Source organism: Agelaius phoeniceus, chromosome 1 (genome assembly GCF_051311805.1).
Source record: "Agelaius phoeniceus isolate bAgePho1 chromosome 1, bAgePho1.hap1, whole genome shotgun sequence".
NCBI classification, from domain to species: domain Eukaryota; kingdom Metazoa; phylum Chordata; class Aves; order Passeriformes; family Icteridae; genus Agelaius; species Agelaius phoeniceus.
Window position 1 is genome coordinate 114,775,373 of NC_135265.1, and position 21,368 is coordinate 114,796,740.

Consider the following 21,368-nt stretch of genomic DNA (forward strand, 5'->3'; position numbering starts at 1 on the left):
TTCCCCAGGAAACACAGCTGAAGCCTCGTGTGTTTTCCTGTCACTCGTGGCACTGCCCAGAGAACATCTGCCATCGTGACTGCTTCCTTCCATGTCCAGTGCTCTCACCACTGCACATGGACCAGAGCTGCTTCTAGGGTCGTCCTTTTAAGGATGCTTTGTCCTATTCCAAAAAGAGCACAGTCTCACCAATTTCACCCCCTGGGGCCGAGGGGTCTCAACACTGAACCCTCTTGGCTCTGAGCCATTACCTCCCCCTAGATGCAGTCTCTGTGGCACAGGAAACATGGTTCTGTCCATGGCTATAACAAGAAAAGTCCAGCCAAGGCCACTCCATCATCTCTTCCCACCTAAGATTCTTCTCTATTCTTCCGACATCTTTCACTTGCACAAACTTTCATCACACTTGCCCATTTCCTCCTCCATTTCATCTCTATCTCTCTTCTCATTCAGATCCAGGAAGATCAGTATTTGTAAGGTTTCCATTATTCAAGAAAAAAGTTAAAATCTCAAGCTCTGCCTGCTCAGGGCTCCCACGCTGCCCTGCCAGCACCTTCTTGCCGTACCCCTCCCTTTCTCCTTCTCCCGGCTGTGCTATCAAATTTCAAGGTAGCACAGGCACAGGCTGGCTCTCTCTCTCTCTCTCCGGGGCAGGGGGGTGGCTGCCCGATGCCTCTTGGCGCTTCTCCACCCTTCCATCCTCGGGGCCTCTTCACCTCCCCTCTCTGTCCAAGGCCCGGCCTACCTCACCCGGCCGCATGGCTGCCCCTGCCCCGCCCAGCAGCAGCAGCTGGGCAGGGGAGGGCTGAACCTTTCCCCTCAGGAACCCAAGAGAGGAGTTTCCTGAGAATGCTCTGCTTTTAACCCCTGTGTTCTCAGAGGCGTATCCATGTCCCCAGTGGCCACACCAGGTGCCAATATTCAAATCTGAACACCTATCAGCTTGACCACAGCATCCCAGAAAACTCACTTCCTCTCAAACTACGACAGTCTTCTACAATCTTTGTATGCTACAAAGTGCCTGGAGTTTGTTTAAACGCACAAAGTCACTGAACCCAGCCTAGTCAAGTCCTCCCCAAATCTGTGGCTGATGCCTATGGGTCTCTATGCACAGCACCACAGCTACATTGCAAATGTTTCTAGTTCTGTGTCTCTGACAAGAAAAAGACAAGAAGAGGTCCTTTTCCCTCCTTATGTAAAAAATATCTTGATGCAGGTTAAGCAAGTATAATAAAGCAAAGAGAATGAGGTTGTTGCATTTCAAGATCAGGTTGGGAAGCATAATATAGAGGTTTCTGGACTGGAAACTAAAGGATCTGACTTTTATCCTAATATCTGATGTGATACTTTGTGTGCCAATTATATCCTATGCATGCTTGAAACCTTTCCATCTTTGTGCCAGAGCTTCTTATCTTTCAGTTAAGAGACTGCAGTTTATGAAAAGCTTTAAAAGCTGCTGGTAAACTCAATGTTTAAATTATATTTCATGATATATCTAGATCTATCAAATGCAAAGTGCCCACTGAAGTCAAATATTCATTGATCAGTGCTCAAAATCTGTGGCTATTTGATGCTTATCCTTACCCTGGCCTGTGACTCAGAAGGAAGAGATCTAGGAAGTGTTAACTGAAGTTTAGGCAAGATTCTGTGAGTTCATACCTCTAGCCAGTTCATGTCTACACTGAAATATTATCTGAAATAAGACTAAAATATCTAAGACTAAACTATTATCACTCTAAGAGATTTCCTAATAGAATTATAGGGATTATATCTCTTTCAATGCAAGTGTTGACTGCCTGATTATAAAACCTAGCTATTGGTTTTCCAGCTGTACTGAGTTTTGGAGACAGACATTTAAAAAGGAGAGACTGAGGAAGTTTGACAAAAAATAAAAGGAAACAGAAAAAAATGAAAAGTTATTATTAACCTTCTTTCCACCTAGGATATATTAATTGAAATCAACAGTAAAACTTAAAAAAAAACCCAACACTTCTGTGTAAATAACACTTTAGTTACTTATTTTTAAGTTTTAATTGTCTCTTTATGGAATCTCAGTCAATCAGGTACACTTTTTTAGGGAGGATCAGCCAGGACCAGGTCATTCCCTCTTTGCAACTGTGGGCAGAAAGTCAAAGAAAAGAAAAAAAAATGGAAATACATTCAAACCCTACAGACAGTGTTTTTATGGTTCAGAGACAAAGGAATACATTGATTTCTGGACTTCACACAAGAGGAACAACCTGCAGACACTTAGCATCACTCTTTCTTGGGAAACTACATTTTTTTTCAGGAAGAACTAAAAGGGAAAGAGCATTTTATACAACTACAGAGCTTTTCTGGTAGTTAGGCACATTAGTCCTCCATCAGTGTCCCATGGTTTCTGTGTCTGTATCTGTCCTGAGATGATATCAAATCAGGAAATGTCCACGGAGGTGCTGCTTTGCTAATCCAAATTTCCCTTTCAGGCTTCATCAGCAGATGTCGACAGGCTAAGGTGTGCCAGGTTTTTCAGACAAGATGAATCTTTGTTTTTAAATTTAAAAGTCAAGCAGCAAAGGAGATAAAAATGTTTCCAGTAAATCTGAGTTTGTTCAATATTCAAATTAAAGAGATTAGATTCTGCAAAGCACATAGTGAAACTACAAGTAGGAGTGTCTTCCCTTCTCTCTGCCGATCCAAAATCTAGTGTAGATATGGGTATAAATTAGCATAATCAGGGACTATTAGAATATACAGAAGCCTCTGAAGTTCTTACTAAGGAATACTTTGAAGTACAAAATAACCTCTTTTCCTCCTTCAGCTGGTTTGCATATGGTCCTTTTTCTGCTACATGCTTGAAACTGGGCATGAAGAAAATAATGTAAAGCATTTTGTAGGCCTCGGTGTTGGGGCTAGTTGGGGCACTTCCATGGCTTATTTATGTCACAAGGAGTTTTGAAGAATCAAAACCTGTCCCTTTAATTCCTGTTCTGACAAAAGTGTAAGGAATAGAGATACAAGCATTGACAAGCTTCCTGGTGAGAAGTCCTGTCTGTGGTAAGCCATGCCACCTAGTGCCAGCCCCCATGGATGTACCAGCTGGAACAACAGCTGCAGCTTGTGGGAGTGCTCCTGAGCCAACAAAAACCTCTTTCTCAGTTGCACTTGAGTTACTCTGCCCTGAGCTTTCAAATATGACTCAGCCAAAAGTCAGATCAGGCAGTTGGATCCAGGGAGCAGAAATGCTCCAAACCCATGGTTTTGTGGTTATCCACAAAGCTCTACCTGCACAGATTTCAACAGCATCCCACATGTTTCATGTTCTGTTCCATCTGCTCTGAGATCAGCAAGCTAAATTGAAATTCTTGGTGCTATTTAGGTGCAGTTGCTGAACCTTTTCTCAGGGGAGCAGTTCTCTTTCCCTGCACATCGATGGCTGGCCAAGGACCAGGCTGATGGGGAAATATCTGTGGAGCTTCCTGTTTTCCAGCAGGGTCAGCCTATTCTTCCAGGTAAGCACAATAGCACATCAGCAAAATCAGAGCCCAGACTGATGTCGATAGAGGTGAGTTCATTATTTTTCATCAGGCCCTCTATTACTTTTTGGCTGCCACAACACTTTTTCTGCTTTGCTTTCCTGTTGTTACTGTGCATAGTCAGGTGAAAAGTTAAAAAGCACTGGAAAAGAAATGAGAGAGTCTTTAATGCTTTAAATTTCACACATTCTTTAAACGGATTCCTTGTTTGGCAAGATTTTCCATGCTTATGTTTTGTTTAAGACAAGGGCAATAGTAAAGACATGTCAGACATGTAACCACCATGAAGGCAGCATATGAGCCAGATCACAAACTCTGTTTTCAATAACTGAGGATTATAGCTCCAAGGTTACTATTGTAGCTGCTGTTTCATTCTCTTTCTGGTAAGTGGCTCAGACTTCCAGAATACTTTTAATTTTTGGATGTGGAATAAAACTCTCAGAACAAATATTTCAGGAGGCTATAATTGTTAAAATCTCCATTATTCACAGAGAGATTGTATAGTAATTCTAAAGGTGAATGATTCCAAAGGATATGAAAATTATTGGGCGTTGCTGTTGTTGCACTGTTTTAGCGTCCTGCTCTACAACACCAGTCCCTGATGATGCTAATGATCCCTCTGCTTGATCAGTGCAAAGGGGGTGGAAAATCTGTGCTTCTTCCTCCCTTCTCTTAAATTGGCATTGTCCTTTTCTGGAAAATTTCTAAGAAAATTACAAGGGCTTAACAAGAGCAGTGTGTCCTGGGAGAGGTGTGTTTGAGGGAGAAAGAATACTGTGGCAGATTCTCATCCTATTGGGGTGTGATGCAGGAGGGGGAAGAGCCGTAACACCACTGGCATTACTTGTGCTAGGACTTCCCTAGAACAAGATCCACCTGGGACATGTCCTCTTCTCTTCCCCTCAGAAATTGTATCAGCTGCAGAGGACAAAATTAATGGGACGAGAGAAACTTCCATTCTAAGTTCTCTCAAAACCATGAAACCCCTTTTTCAGAATATTTAACAATTTATCAGTGCTTTATGGTGCATCTATGGTCCTTTGTGTTGATCTTGCAAAGTTGAAATCGTAACAGGTATTTCAGTGGTAACAGATATTGTGGGTGCAGGCTAGGGGAAGAGGATATATACAGATAAAACTGAGGGGCAGAAGTCTAGAAAATGGATGTGGGAAAACGTACCTTGGGACAGTTACTCTTATGATGAAGAGATGGGTGGCCTGCAGTTATATTTATGCTTCTCTGTGATGACTGAGCTCTGACATTAAGAACCATCTTAAGAAGATCAGAAAAAACAGATTTGTGCCTCAAAAGTATGTTTTAAGAGAAAAAGAATAACTGGGGAGATTTCCCCCAGTACTTAGCAGATGCCAATGGCTCATAAGATGCTCTAGAGAGATAGAGAGGCTCATCCACATTCACCACAATGATTTTTGGTCTTGGGTGGTCATGATCTTCATGACAAGAGATGCCTCAGAGGCATTCAGCCTGCTTCCTCACAGGTTTGGTCTCTTTGGTCAGGAGACCAATACTGTCTTTATATGGGGACATAAAAACACACTGGTATAAAAGTCAAGTGCCTCCTCACCCCTTTGAATAAATGCTAATTAATGATAATTGACATATCGTATTGAATATTCTCTATTACCGTATTTGCAGTATATTTTCTTCCCCAAATGTCCTTTTGTTTAAATATCCTGAGATGCACACCTCAACAACCTCAGTTGGTTAGCACATGGTGCTAATAATGCCAAGGTTGTGGATTCAATATCCCTATATGGGCTGTTCACTTAAGATTGTAGTCAATGAACCCTGTAGGTCCCTTCCAACACAGAATATTCTTTGATTCCCTGAACATCCTAATTTTTGGGCTCTTTCTGAGTAGCAGCTTTCCTTGTTTCTGAAGTGAAGATACAATGAAAGATTTTTATTATTGAGTAATCTTCATGCATGAAAAGCACAAAGGCCCACTTATAACCAACCTCTCAATCTGCATTTTGTAGTTAACAATTTCTCTCTCACACAAGGGAGGAAGAAAAGAGCTTCTGTGCATTTCTACCAGCTTCAGTGTAAAAGGGGTCATGCAGAAGGCTTTGGAGAAGGCAGTTTCATCTCTGATTTAGTAACTGAAAGACGGCCCCTGTGTCTTTTTGCCAGTGTTATATTTCTGCATGAGACAGTGTAAAGGGAACACAGCTTTTAACTTCAGAGAAGATAGTTTGATAACAGAACAGTGGAGGGGTCTGGATTCAATGTGAAAGAGAGATGATGAGAGGCACTTTAAAACCAATTTCTGAATAAAAAGAGGCTGAAGCACTCTCTGATTTAACATTCTTTTTTATTCAAAGGAAAAACATGGGAATTAAACTGTTAAGAAGTGTTACATAAAGACTTTGTTGCTATAATGCTGGAGGACTGAGCAGCATTCATTTGATGTTTTATCCTCTACCATTCTACTTTTTGTCCCTGTCTGCTCATGCTTTATGACACAATCATTAATTATATCCTGAGAATAAATCAGGGATACACAGTGTTGGTAGATGGTGGATCTTTCCTTTTCTTCTTACAGGAATTGAAAAGCAGGTAGTTATTGAAGGAGGAAATTGTTGCAATAGAGCATTATTGCAGTCCTATGCATGGAATTGTTGGTCTAGAGAAATTAATTCTCTCCCTCTGCTGAGGTCTGTTCAAGGGGCACGTGTTCATGTGGGTGCTGCAAAGAAAAAAATTGGGGAAGTAAATAGATCAGGTGGTGACATGTGAAATTATATGGGTAAAGTTCAGAATGAATTAACAGCTGCTAAACAAAAACTATTTTGAGTATTGAGACAGGCATACACTGGGAAAGATAGTGCCTGATTATGGTGCTAAGTCAAGAGTGTCAAAAGCTTCTGTGTGTTAAATGTGGCTGGCCTTTGCTACAAATTTTAGAGGAGCTCAGAGGCTTGATCTCAAAATGAGTTGGCTCTCATGCCAGAAGGAAATTACCACTAGTGTTCTGTGTGGGCACATTACAACCTGTGCAGGCTGTTTAGTGTTTTTGCTAAATGACTACCATTGTCCAAATTGAAGTCTTTAAAGATAGCTTACTTAGTAACAAGCACAAAAAACCTGTGTAAATAAATGAGAGATAATAATGAAAAAAAAAAAGGATGAATGGAAAAATTGCAACACTGACCAGCCACCTAGCATAATTGCAGATATGGGCTGATGGTGAATAAATCTTCAGTGCATATTAAAGGAAGGTGTTTGGCCATCAGAAGAGTGAGATCTGGAAGCAACCTCCTTCAGAGAATTACAGCCAAGCTTCATAACATGTTTCAAATAGAAACTGACAATTGAATGATGATAATGTTGATGCTGTTTCGGACCCAGTGGTTCAGAAACTCTTCTGCTTGCAATATAGAGAAGTACACGGACACCTACCCTTGGAAGAAGAGCTTGTGTGCCAGAAAATGAGGTTTTCCCTTCCCCTTTCATTCTCTCTGTACCTCATCTGGTCAAACAAAATATTGTTAGTGTATATCGGCATAAATTTCGCCTTTCCCATGTTAATATGGAAGATTATGATTGCATGTTTTATCTTCTGGATTTTATGGAGATCCTACATCTGCATTTTAAGTACTGCAGTTTTATACTGGTAGATATTTTTATGTAACATAATCTTTAGTTTCATCGTATTTTAACTTACATTTAGTTTTACTTGCAATATCCATTCTTATTAATTAAATGATTTATTGAATTTAAGTCTTAGTTGTTCTGCCCTAAATTTATATGCTTTAAAGTATTTCCACATGGAATATAGAGGGGTTACTTATCCCCGGAAGCATTCAAAGTCAGGTTGGACATGGATCTGAGTGACCTGATGTAACTGAGGATGTCCATGATCATGGCAAGGGCTAGATGGTCTTTAAAGGTGTCTTACAAACCAAACCATTCTATGATTCTATCCTGTAGCATTAATTGCTAAAATAACAAAACAATGCAGTGTTCTAAGTCTTGAGGTCCTAGAAAACTAAAATTATGGTGCTAGATTTTAGCCTGTTTGTTTAACCAGTGCATTCAAAATGGTAATGGCTCCCATTGCTTTTTATAGTTTTATCTCACCACTAATGGTGACTCTAATCTTGGATTTACATTATTTACTTTTCAGTTTATGATGCTTTCAAATGATGCTGCTCCAAGATATGCTACCAGGGACTTAAAATTACCTTCTGTTTGCATTCTACACAAGTGACAGTCTGGGACACAACAATAAATGCAACAACCATAAAAAACATAAAAGCGACTGTATATTTTATTTTATTGAATAGGATTTTTAAAGTTTTATACCCTTTACACAGATGTCTTTGGACTCTACAGCCAGCTAGATGTTATTGTAACTATATAATAGTGCTTGTGATATGAAAAGTTGTCATCTTTTATTGTCAGTGACTGTCTACAAAGTGCATGTGACAACGGGAGACCTGTGGAATGCTGGAACTGAGGCTGATGTCTATATTTCTGTCTATGGAGAAAGAGGTGATACAGGATCAAGACAGCTGCTCAGGTCACAGAAATCCAAGAAATTTTTAAAAGGACAAGTAAGTGAAAGGGCATTTTTTGATATGTTTGTCTGGCTTTTCTCTCTAGGGTGGGTGGTGATTTCAAGAAAGATGCAGTTAGAAAAGAGATATTTACTACATTCCAATGGCTGCCCAAAATTCCCTAATTAAGTTCCAAATACTTTCTAAAGTTATACCAGTGCTTTTGGAAGTGAGAATTTTCATTTAAAAAATAGGTAAGCTGTGCACTTTTGGTTTTAATTCTTCTAAAATTTTTATTTTATAAGCAAGGAGGAAATTAAATTTCATTTTATACCTGCATTTCTAATGTTGAAGTCTGCTGTAATTTGTAATTGTTTAGTCATTGACACTTTCAACATGTTTCTCTTTCCTGACTCTGATCCCATTCATTTGAATGGCACTACTCCCATTAGCAAAGTGATCAGGCTTACCTCTGCTTCTGTTTCAGGAAACCTGACCTTCCTGTTTTGCTCTCACTTTATCTTCAGCTAATATTTCAAATTATGATCTTGAAAAAAGTTATATTGACAAAGTTATAAGGGTTATATAAGACAAAGTTATAAGGGTTCTTGGGTCTTCAGAATTGTGTGGCTGAAGAATGCTCTGCTTTTTACATTTTTCTGAAATTTTGTTGGTTGATTACAGACTGACATCTTTGCTGTTGAAGCTGTGCACCTTGGATGTTTGTACAAGATTGTTATAGGACACAATGGGCTTGGATCAGGTCAGAAATCTCACCTGCACTCTACTCTCAACCATTATGTTAAGGACAGAATCTGATAGTAATTTTTTACTAATCCCTGTTAAAAACTGTGAGGGGCAATGTTTTCATGTTAAACATTGCTTGTGTCTTGTATTAAAGTTAAAATTAGCTATTATAATTTTAGGTGGATTAGCATCATCAGTTTCACTGTAAGGATGCAATTGAAGATTTTTGTAACTCTATCTTGTCATTAGACTTCCAGTTAATGGTGAAATTTAAAATGCTTGCAGTCAAAAGTCCTATTTCTCAAACTCTTGAACCTAAATACTGTAAACACAGCAATTTATTTTGAGCCATCATAAGCTGCTATATAATTTTGTTGTTATTTTGATGGGCAAAACTCATAAGACTCATATGATGGCAATGTTAAAGGAGGGAGGGATGTAGGCAGGGACAGACTCAGCAGCTTGCAGGCCCATAAAGAAGCTCCAGAGTACCTAGAGCAGGAACTGTCCTCTCTAGCTGTGAGGGTAGCTGTCACTCTTTCAACCTGCTAGTGGAGCTGCAGATTTTGCAGCTCCAGTAGAAGAGAGAAAACTATAGGAAGCCTGACATAATTAAACACATCAATTTTTCTCTCATGAACAATGTTTTGTTTTTCACTTTTTTTCTTCTAAGGAAATGGATGGTTTCTGGACAAAGTTGTAATCAAGGATCCTATAACAGATTTGGATTATACTTTTCTTTGTTACAGGTTGGTTATGGTTGGTTATATTCGATTTGGGTTAGATGTTTAATAAATTTGTAATTACCTAATTACCCTTAGTTTTTCTCCTGAAATATCCTGTAAGGGGAAATATGTGTTTCCTAAGAAGGGAGTTGAGATGGTCTGATTCTTTTTACAGCTCTAAGAGATATATCTGGTCAAACATTTGGTCTTTGAACTAAGGAAAAAGCTATAAAAAGTTCTGTGTGGGAACTTCCTCTTCTCACAACTTTTTTACTATTTAAGATAGGCTTTTGTTACGCATTTTGCATATCCAACACCTTGTACCTGACACCAGCAGGTTCATCCGTTCTTCCATGTCATGCAATGCAAGGCTTTTCAGAAGAATGGCTTGCTGGCTCTTGAGCAAGCTGTTCCTGATTTACTGAAGTTAGCATGGAGATTAGCTTGGGGTTTAGTGAGCTCAGGATCAGACTTTAAAATCCTGTGAAATGACAATCACAAATGCAGCTGCCTGACCACATCCCCTTTACTCATTTGCTTTGCAGCCTGTCACTGAGCTGCAACGTAATTTGAAGCAATCTTAACTTCCCTGCCTTTTCCCATGCAGATGCTGCTGCTCTGATTCTTCTGTTCTATAACTCATTTACAGTTTTATCTATGCCTGATTAATCCGCAACACCTTGCGGAAAAATCTTAATCGATAAATATCTGTGCAAATATTAGGAATGGTAAAGTCCAGTCACGTAAGAGTCTAGCTGCAGCTTGCCAGTGGCACCCCAATTCTATTTCCTCCTCTCACTTCTCTGAGTGAATAAATAACTGCCTGAGACAGCCCAGAGTGAGCGATGTGCACACTGAAACTGATTTATGTGTGAGTAAGGGCTTTCTGCCTATCAGATACAGCACCTCATCCTTGCCTGACCTAATTTTGAGTCTGTATTCTCGATGAGATGAACTGCTATGAAGAGATCTATAATGCTGGCTTCATACATAATTTAGGGAGAGTTCAAATCCATTTCAGGCAGAAAAATACAGGGTATGTGCTAGTTATTGTTAGAGCTTGATGCCATGCTATCTTGCTCTGTGTGGGCATGCTCTTGACTTAAATGGAGTTAGACTTAACTTACATAAGTAGATGTGTACAAAGGCATTGTGAAAGTACAGTTCAGACATGGTGAAAGTGTTGCCACTATTAGGTTTGCCTCCTTTTATAGGGATTTTCAGGGCATGGAACAATTTGCATCTTGCTGTAGCCTTCTTGCAGACAGGAAAAACAAACATTGTGATCACTGCACAATTCATGATTGATCTGGGATGAATACGAGTTCTCTGACATGTAACAATTGGGTTAGGCCCTTTTACCTCAGTCCAGGAAAGCATTTATTGATGTTTCACCAAGAATAAGAAAGAAAAATAATTGTTTGCCAATGTTAATCTCTTTTTACTAAAGCTGGATTTTTGTATTGCTGTTCGTCAGTCTTGAGACTTTAATGCATAGGACAGCAAGTATTGTATACAAGTGTCATGCATGCTTTGGAAGTTGCCAATAAAGGTTATTACTGAAAGAGGTTCTGGTTCTTAGGTGGCTGGACCAGGGGCAGGATGATGGCAATATTTCTCGAGAACTGCCTGTGACAGATGCCAGCATGCTTCCAGGAAGTAAGTGAAAATTGGTGGGGAAGAAAACTGTCTCAAAGGGAATGAAGAATTTCTGTAAATTAATTACACTGTTTTTAACCACACAGGACAAGAGCTGGAACTCAAGAGAGAAAAAACTGTAAGAGTATACCTTTTCATTTTAACCACTTTAACCATTTAAACCACTGAAATTCTGCTTTGAGGGAAATCAGGTCAGTTGAATGCTTTGTATGACAAATTCCTGTGTATCATCTTCTCATAAGTCTTTTCTGTTTGTTGTTTACAAAACCAGTGGGCTGCAGAAAAGTGGAAATTTCGGAAAGGCATTACACTTCAATTTTACAACAGGGTCACTCGTGGCTTCGTTTGCCTCTACCCAGACAGCAGAGTTGATGCTCTTGGTGACAAGAAAAACAAATATGGTAAAGTATTTTCTATGTGGATGTGTGCATAAGAGATACAAAGAAAGACTTTAATATTGAGATTCCTAAAATGGATAAGAGTATATAATCATACTAAACATTTTCCTTGCTTAAAACATACATGTGTTAATGACTATAAGGACTCAGAAAATATATGCTTAGTTTATATACACACACAAATTCTCATACAGTGTCTTGTCACTGGCTTTCCTTTACCAAATAGAAAAACTTCTTGTCATCTTCAGTTTGGTGCTCCCACAGAACTCACATGGCAAGGACAGCTAGAGTCTTTTGAAACTAGATCCATCTAAGATAACAACCTCAAATTTAGGTAGAGTTTGTTAATAAGGAGTATATATATGTCTGTGTGTGTACATATATATATTATATATATGTGTGTGTGTATGTATGTGTCTATGCATAAATTCATTTTATTCCATCTTTGTAATTGATTTTAATGGCAGTCTACCAGTTCCACCCTTTATCAACTTCCCTCCTCCTGCATTAGTAACACTTAACTCTAATACATATCATATTAGGTACATGTATTTTATTCCCTTGGAATTGTTGGAACTGTTCAGTCATTCTGACATCTCACCAGGGACTTTACACAGGGACCTTACACAGACCTTTTTTTGAAGTGATAGAATCTTTCACATCACACCAAAGAGTGCATCAGGACACCACAGGATTCCTCCAGAGACAGCTGCATCTTACGAAACTGCAACATAATGGATTGGTAGAACAGTTGCTTGAAAAATCACTGTTGTCCCTGGGAACAATAAAAAATGGCAAGAATTTACCTTTCATCAGTATTTTGTAGCTATAAGAGTTAATTGTTTGGAAAATTGGCCAGATTTAAAATTTGAGAATCCATGAGTTATGCTGCAGGATTTGCTTTACAAATTCTAATATGAGTATAGAGAAAATGAAGTCCCTTTTCTTACCGGAGAGCTTTATGTTCCCTACATCATCTGTTATTTATCATCTAAATTCAGTGCTAGAGCCCAGATCATTATGCTGGAGTTCTCAGCTCCTTTTTATGGATTTTTTTTTAAACATATGTGCTGATAAAAAGAATTTGTTCCTTATCATTACCTCTCAGGGCTTTTCTCCTCAAGGCAGCAAAAGAGACAGTAGTCTCCAGATGCCCTTTCCTGAATGAATGAGAGAATTTATTGATCAGAGAGGTCAAAATGTTGAGTTAAACACTTAATTAATTCTTTTTCCTTGAAAATGATAAACCATCTATTGTAATTAAATGCAAATATGAATTATTAGACTTTCATATTTCTGGCTTTTTTTTTCATTTAACTCTTAGGTCTTTTTGATGTAAATGTCAAAAGGAGAAATATATGTATATTCAGCAGTCATCAAATGCCATCTCTTGCTCTTGCTCTTGTCAGTGGCCATGTAACTGGAAAGGTAGGAAATGCTGTTACTTCATAAAGACATGTCATTTTCTGATTAAAAAAAAGTTTTTAAAATCTGTCTAATAAATAATTGTACTTCCAATCAGATAAAGAGTGAAGAATTGCAGAACAGAACCCAGGAAATTGCTGATAAATAGGTGAATTTAGAGATAGGGCTTTGTTTCCTCACACGTTACTTTTTATTTTTTGGTTAATTTATTTTCTTTAATTCAGAAATACCAGGCCGTTCCAAGATGTCATTTATATTCTTTTGCCACTTGCTGACAAGCTGCCTGGAATGCCCTAATTTCTCCTCTTTTTTGATAAGGAAAAATTCTCTGGCTTGATTTTAAATGAATGCCCCTTTTTCCTTTGTGTTTTCTCTTTTTTTTTTTTTTTTCAAGTAACATGTGCCAGTCATAAGACAGCTGGTATAATCCAGGGTTTGTTTTGATGCATTTCGATTTGTTCCAGCCCAGCTTCAAAGTCTTACTATGACTTTTCTTCCTCAGCACTTGCAGTGTACGAGTGGGTAAATGGAGTTGCAGAATTCAGTTCCTTCTGATCCTAGAATCAGAGACTATCCTGGGTGGGAAGGGACCCACAAGGATCATGGAAATCTGACTCCTGGCCCTTCACAGGACAGCACCAAGAGTCACACCATGTGCCTCAGAGTGTTGTTCAAACACTTCTTGAGCTCTGTCAGGCTTGGTGCTGTGACCACTCACGTGGAGAACCTGCTCCAGTGCCCAGGCACTCTCTTTGTGAAGAACCTTTTCCTAATATCCAACTGTTATGACCTATCCCAGGATATGGGAGTTATCCAGGTTCTTGTAAAGGGACTCCTTAGGGCTGATTGGAGTGAAATGGCACTGGATTATTAATGTGTGTAAATATATGAACAGGGTTTGAATGAGGAGTGTAGATATGCCCAGGTACCTCCCCTCATACAGGGGAGCTTTCAGTCCTGTGGTGAAAGGCTTCAGAAGTGAATCTGAGGGTGCTTTGGGAGTCTTTGATGGTTTATGACACCTGTAAGACATGATACCTATCTCTCAGGCACTGGAGGAACAAAAACACAACGCAAAATTGCAATTTGCCTTATAACACATACTTAATTGTACTTTGAGGACATGCTTACTTGCTTGTTTCACAACTATTTGTAAAATCCATACAATTTTTCCTTTACTTTTATAGGTATATTGAATCTGATAGACAGTTCTTTTAGCTTTTTCTTCAGAAGGTAATGCCTTGAAAATGAAAAATTTTCCTAGAAATATTGCTTCTTTGTACTCTTGAAAATTCTAAGATGATGTAAATCAGAAGTATTATCAATTATTAGAGGGACTGTTAGCCTTTTACATTGATTAAAATTCTAATTTTATTTAAGTATGAGAATGATGATGATTTGATAAAATATTTAAATATGTATTATTATGTATTGAGAAATGGTTTGATAAAATATTAAATTATGTATTTCATACAATGGTATCACAAAGCCTGCCAAGCTGAACAGGCAATCATGGAGTAAAGCATGTTGCTTTACTCTTTCATGTAAAACTTCTGATTTTCTGAGTGTTTTCTGTGAGAACAGTATAAATGAATGAGGACAAACACAAAAGCAAGAGAAGGTGGGCTGGTGGCCAAGAGTTACCATGGCTCATTTCCTGCTTGTGTCAGCTTTATACTTTGTCATCTTTATCGGCTGTGACACACTCTCCAAGTGAGGCACCCATGTACCTTTCATATTATTGCCAGATCTGTGTCATTGTACATTGAACTGTTTCTGTCAAATTCCACAGAGCCCACAGTTTCACAATTGCACATCTGAAAAATGGAAAGATTTTTCTACTAGACTGCTAATATTGTGGGAACTTCAACAACACAGAAAGTCTGTTGTAATACTCTCTCTGTTGTTTGGATTTTGCCATATAGTTCATATAATTTATTATTCCTTCTTTGACTGTGTTAGAGCAAAGACAAGGCCTGCTGTGAGCTCCGTGTCCACCTTCAGGCAAACAGCCGTGCCATTCTTGAGTCAGCCAGCTACCCAGGCCACACTGTGGCCTTCAATCTCCAAGGAAAAGTCGCTGATGAAGCAACAGGATATGCTGGGCTTTCCAGAGAGTTTGTTGTGCATGTCAAGGTAAGGTGGGCAGAGAAAAATTCGGAAGACCCTTCTAAAATTTGCTGTTATAAAGCAGCTTGTTTCTGAGGGAGTTCCAGAGGTTGGCGAGGTAAAAGAGGGATCCTCTTCCACGAGGTGGAGCCCAACTCCAGTGTAACAGGTAGGCGGCACTTGAGAGGGTTCCCTTTGCTGCTCTCCCGATACCGCAGCTGGAACACGCAAACACAGTGGGCAGTAACACAGGAAAGATGAGATCCTCAGCTTCCTAGCAGACTGTCAAAAAATGGCACACCAGAGCTGCTGTTGAAAAGAGACAAGTTCCTTAATTTGCCACTCTCCTTGTTCTCTGGATTTTGTGCTATGCTGCTGAGCAAGAAAAAGCAGGGATGCTGCAAAGTAGGGAAGGATTTCCACTGCTCTGGTTGGTGCCTGCACAGAAATCAGCACATATTCAAAGACTGGAGGTATACTTGAATTACTTGAGACTGACTCTTTTATCTTTTATACAAGGACATGCATAAGTAAGTGCTTAAAATTAAATGGTAGGAGCAGTATCAGTATCAAAATTTAATATGGAGAAAAGCTGTGCTGTTCACAGAGGACTTTTTGTTTCTGATCTAAAGGGTGTGTTTCATCATGGTGCCATCATTCTGCTCAACACAAGTCTCTGCCAGGCTCTGTCTCTTAGACCTGATGGGAGCTGCAGTGGAGCAGGTCAGCAGCAGCAGGAATCCTACTGGAAAGTGCATAAAATCAGCTCTGGACTCTGCATGTTTGAAAGTGTGAAAAAACCAAGAATGTATCTGAAGATCAAAGATGACCAGTGTAATGGAACAGTAAGCAGTTATTGTTTGTATTTCCCTCTGCAGATAGTTTGAGTGAATTGTTAGTGATAGGAGAGAATCTTTTTTTATTTGCTTGACATAAAACTTTGTTCAGATTAAAAATGTTTCAAATATTTTCCTTCATTTGCCAAAGCAAAAGCAGAAAAATATAGCAAGAGAAGGTGTTGTGTCAATTTGACAGTTGATGGACTCAGTAAAGATCTGATTATATTACTAAACTATTGAGAATGTGGATGTAGTTAAAACTTATGTACTGTTAGATAGATGATACAGATAGAACCCATCAAAGAATAACTAAAATGTAAGTAACTGTATACTTCACTAACTTTTAAAGTGTTATTCTGTTCAACTAAGTTAATAAATGTAAGAAATATTTTTGCATAATTTTTATTTGGGTGTTTCAGACAACTGAATATGAAATTGAGCTGTGTAAATTCTCAGGTATAAGGTACATGAGATTTTTTTTATTGCCTCCAGTACAGTTTCAGAGATTAAAATATTTGATCCATATTTTGAATATAGGCTTTGTGAGTATCTTATTTTTCAGCAGTCCTCTCACCAATGGATCAGGACATCTGGGAAAAAAATGTCATTGGCTAAAGGTTTTGAAATTAAACTTGTACATGCTCTGAAATTGAAGAAAAAATGAATTACATCTGTTAAACACATATTATATTATGTAGCATTAGCAAATATGGGCTATGCATAAGATTTGTGTAGAAATATCCTATGTGTTCTGATACAGATATTTTCACATTCCTTGATTATCCTTTGGAAACTGTTTAAGTGGGAAACTCCTTTGAATATATCCAAGCCTTTGCCTAAATCCTAACATAAATCAGAATGCTTTCACTTGGTCTTTCACCTTACTAATCAACTTACTTGATTAGTCTTTCTGGTCATAAAAGAATAAACAGGGATTAGGTGCAGCTATGTCTCTGTGTGTGTAGTAATGTATCATGTTGTGAAGAATGTAAAGTCAATCTGAAATATTACTGGAAAGTAGTAATAATTAAGACTTTAAAAAAGTCTTCTAGCTACATTCATTCAGTTGTTGAATTCATGTTTCTGTTTCTTAGGGCATGGGTGATGAATACTGTCATTTTAAAATTGAGAAGAATTTGGAAACAGGATCTGTGAGCCTGGAATCAGTGCGAAATAAAGGGATATATGTTGGTCTTCTGCCAGATGGCCAAACTAAGCCAGTTGTTAACACTGGAGAGAGAAATATCTTTTTCTACCCACAGGTCATCAAATGTATGTGATTTCTCAATAGTGTATGGTTTTATTTAGTAATTAGTGTTTCTAATGGACGAAATTCAAAGCAAAAGTGTAAAAGATACATTGACAATTTCCCTTGTGTTTCAGCAGCTTTAAAAGTGAAAATTTTATTGTATGCACACTTAATTTCTCCTACATATTCAGTTAACTTCCTTCAGTAATAATAATAATGATGATGATGATGATGATGATGATGATGATGATGATGATGATGATGATGATGCAGTAGATGTCAATTGTTTTACTACCAAGCTTTTGAAAATGAGAATTGAAACAGGGGACAAGTTAAAGATGGCATTGGCTTCCTGGTGTATTCCCCATTCTGGCCTTAGATTTTGGAAGCCTGGGAGATGTTGTCTTGCTACCAACACTACCACAGTTTTTCCTGATCTTATATGGGTATTAGCAGACTTTCAAGAAGGCCTACTTGGCATTGTTCAGGTTCTTTTTCAGTGATGTGAAATACATTGTACTCCCCACCCAGAATATTCCTTATGTTATTCCTCTGTCCCATAGCCAGATTTGAGAGCTATTGCAGTCAAAACATTTCTCAGTAGAGAGCTGACCTAGTCAGCTATCCAGGACTCAGAAATTGGGTCTCAGCACACTCTGGATCACTGTCATTGGGTGGCCTGCTGGTCTTTTCCCCTTCAGGAGAAAAAAGTTTTTAATTTGGTGAAAAACTGGCTACCAAAGATAGCCAACTGACTTAGATTATAACTGCAGGAAACACCATTCTGCAGGAAACGTATTCTTATATGGTGGACTTGACAACAGACATCAGGAAACGAAACAACTCGTGAAAAGGCTAAATGGACATCAGTTTGCAATTGAAAGGTTGCTCAGATTTTTTCCAAACACAAGGAGAACAAACTTATCTTAGCAAAAAGAGAGTCTTAAAACCTACAACTACTCTTACTAATTGTTCCATGTATACTGTGATCGAAGCATTATGAAAGTCACTGTAAGCACATCCCTACTGTTCTGTCCCTGTTTGCTGCCGGGTGATAGGAATATTTTAATCACTGTGTCCTTGCAGAAATGAGAAAATTATTTTCCTTTATTACCTTTTGGAAGAGCAGTGTTTTCAATAGAAATTCTCAACAAGGCAGTGCTTACCGGTGCCGTTAAATAAAGCTGAATGTTACTTTGTCACAGGCTTCAACCCTCCTGAATTTGTGTTGCTCACTAAAAGGAATATAAAAAGGATCTAATATTTCCTATGCAAGCAATAAATATTGTCTGTCTGACGTGTTTATATTAACAATATCAAGTTACTTTTTATTATTCAAGTGGCCTCTAGCAATTTTCATTTCAGCACTTCCACTCTTAAGAAAAAAACTTTTTGGGGGTGGAGAAGCTTATTTTGGGGAAAGCTACATGTTAACAAGTCATTTTATTCCTACACCATTGTTAAATTTTTGCTTAGATTTTTAAAACATTGAATGGACTTTAATTGGTATGTCAGTTCTGTTCCCAGTTTTTGTAGCATTCTGTTACCAAAGTAGAAAAAAATCCTTTTCCTTAGAAAAAGGATTTTGATGTCTATTGTGTGGAACAACTGTGAGATCTGCTGTTAGCTTCTGAGAAAGAAAAAGCAAATGGCTTCTAGCTAGTTACAGATTTTACATTTCATTGTTTTAGTTGGCCGGGAAAAGCCTATGGGAACATCTGCAGCACCCAAACAAGAGAAGAACGACTTCAGAGCATCTCAAATCCAACCAGCAAAAGCCCAGGAGCCAGTACCTCAAAGGCCTTCAACTCCCCCACCCTCAAGTAAGTGACAATTCCCAAACCAGCTGTGGTACATGTTTTATGCTTGTCCTCTGTGTGTGTTTGCAGAGAATTAGCTCAGAAAGGACAATAAATGGCTTTTCTAGATTTTTTTCCTAGATTTTCTGAATTGTGAGCACAAACACACTACATAAAATACATTTCCTCTTTTTTCTAAAGGGAGTATTGGAATGTGGCTTATTGATAAGGCAACAATCAGCAGGTTGATTAACTTGTTAAATAACTTCATTTAAAAAAATTAGTTATTTATTGATTGAATATTTCTGTGGAAATTAAGAGGTTGATATGGTGCAGAACCCTATCTAAAGCTCACTGAAAGAATGGACTGTTTCTCATTTATGCTATCACACTCATGTTTCCTGCTTTATGGCTCACTGGAGGAAAGAGGAAGGTTTTGATGCATTGCATGCTAGATTTATAGCTATGATTTTGCAGATAGGAGTTAGATAAACAATGTTCTGGTCATGCTTCTGGAGTCATGGTCAAGCAGATGTGTTTTTCTAGAATAAAATGCTTCCTCTTTAGCTAAAGACGTTGCATAAATGGTCTAAGACAAGAATTTTTGTAATATTCAGTAACCAAACTAAGGAACTAAACAACTAAACAAAACAGGGTCTTATACATCTCCTAAAGAGCAGGGGTGATAATGTTTGCTTCCTGCATCTCTTATTTCAATGTACCCAAAGACCCTGACAGTCTGAATCGTGTCATATCACCACAAAAAGCAGGTGGGGTAAATGGAAACTGCTGAGCTGCAAACAGCACATGGAGGCACATTCACATGGTGGAAAAATAGCTGCTACTTTGAAAGAGCTTTTTAAAGACAAGATTATATTGCAACTTCCAGTATGGGAGACATGCTTACTCAGTTACAGGTGGTCTCAAAGGCATTTATGTAGCAAATAATTCTGGTGGGTTGCTGATTTGGTTTTGAACTTGATGCTCAGATTGTTTCAAGGTGTACATGAAAACTTTGGCTCTGTGAACAAGACTTAACATCTGGCATCCTTGTTCATAGGGTAAAATGGGAGGCATCAAGCAGGATTTTAATTAAATTCAGTTCAATCAAAGTGTTCTGGTTAAATTCAAGCATAGTTGTGAATCACTATAAATACTTAATTCTTTTTGGAAATATTTTTTCCATTTTTAGCTCAAAACACCCAATTTCTAATCTGTCAGGTTTCACATTGTATCATTGTGTCACAAAGCCTTCCTGAAGTGTGGTGGGTTGTCAGCAGATATGCTGTGTCTGAAACCCATGACAACAACACACAAGCCATCAAACCTGTTTTCAAAGAAACTGGATGTTTTTAGGGTTGGATACAAAGGATCCTTTTATAGAAGCAATATCTGCCATGAAATTGGTTGCATAGAGTCTATAGCACTCTGTAAGTAGTTTTTCTGGCATTCATAAATATAGATTCTGCTTACGGAAAATGAATAGAAATATCAAAGTTACTCTGTCTTTCAGATAAAATGATCATTTTTTTAGTAAGATACTTTTCACTCAACATATGTCTTTTGACGTGTACAGGTGAGCCTTGAGTTTTAAACTGATATTCATTAAATTGTTATTTTCTATTTTTCACTCACAGTATTTGGAAAAGGGTAATGCTTGAACTGAGTTTACAATCCAGCAGTGGGCTTAGCAGGCAAACTCAGAGCAGATTAACTCTTAGGCTGACCAGACCCTCCTTTTTATGTCTGGGTCTGCTAACTTGTAGGTGAATTTTGATTTCTGTTTTCACAAATAATAATTGATTTAGGATTCATTAAACTGAAAACCATGCTACATCATTTGAGACTTCTCCCATTGCAGTGTGAGTTCAGTGTTCCTCAAGAAACTTCTTTCATTGTACAGAGATGATGTCAGGTCCCAGCTTCCACTTAATAGCTCAGATGTCATTAGCTTCCAAGAGACAAATGCAGTCTGTGACCCTGAGGACACCTCTGTGGTTTGGTACTAACAAAGTGTAGCTCTGAGAAATGCTCTCTGTATCCTCCACGTTCTTTTCCTGTATGTCTGGCATTATCAGTTGCTATTAATTTTTTAAAATATTTTACTTAGAAGTTAAAAATAAAATCTGATCTCATTTCTACCTCAGTTAACATTGGAAATGATGGTACACAAAGGTATAATAAAAAAGACATCCACTTTATTGCCCAAACTTCTGCTCCAGAGATTAGTTTTTCTGATGGTTCATTTTAAAAGTGTCACTCAATCATATGATTTTCTCAGACAAGATAATTTTCCTTTTGTGTTACATTTAGGATAAGTAAGTAAATTTAAAAAAAAGTTATTTCTGTGAAGTTGTGGAAAGGGTTGTGACTTCAACAT

General features: G+C 38.1%; 1 protein-coding gene across 1 annotated transcript in view; it reads left to right on the forward strand.

The window, feature by feature from the left end:
- RP1 (RP1 axonemal microtubule associated) overlaps nucleotides 1–21,368 on the forward strand; it is a 165,645-nt gene that overhangs the window by 17,737 nt on the left and 126,540 nt on the right. The window contains exons 5-16 of the mRNA XM_077191277.1: nucleotides 3,359–3,491; nucleotides 7,944–8,095; nucleotides 8,723–8,801; nucleotides 9,459–9,534; nucleotides 11,093–11,169; nucleotides 11,256–11,287; nucleotides 11,441–11,570; nucleotides 12,892–12,995; nucleotides 14,955–15,128; nucleotides 15,734–15,946; nucleotides 17,035–17,212; nucleotides 18,881–19,012. Coding sequence (XP_077047392.1) covers nucleotides 3,359–3,491; nucleotides 7,944–8,095; nucleotides 8,723–8,801; nucleotides 9,459–9,534; nucleotides 11,093–11,169; nucleotides 11,256–11,287; nucleotides 11,441–11,570; nucleotides 12,892–12,995; nucleotides 14,955–15,128; nucleotides 15,734–15,946; nucleotides 17,035–17,212; nucleotides 18,881–19,012 — 1,480 coding nt within the window. The remainder of the gene's footprint in view (nucleotides 1–3,358; nucleotides 3,492–7,943; nucleotides 8,096–8,722; nucleotides 8,802–9,458; nucleotides 9,535–11,092; nucleotides 11,170–11,255; nucleotides 11,288–11,440; nucleotides 11,571–12,891; nucleotides 12,996–14,954; nucleotides 15,129–15,733; nucleotides 15,947–17,034; nucleotides 17,213–18,880; nucleotides 19,013–21,368) is intronic.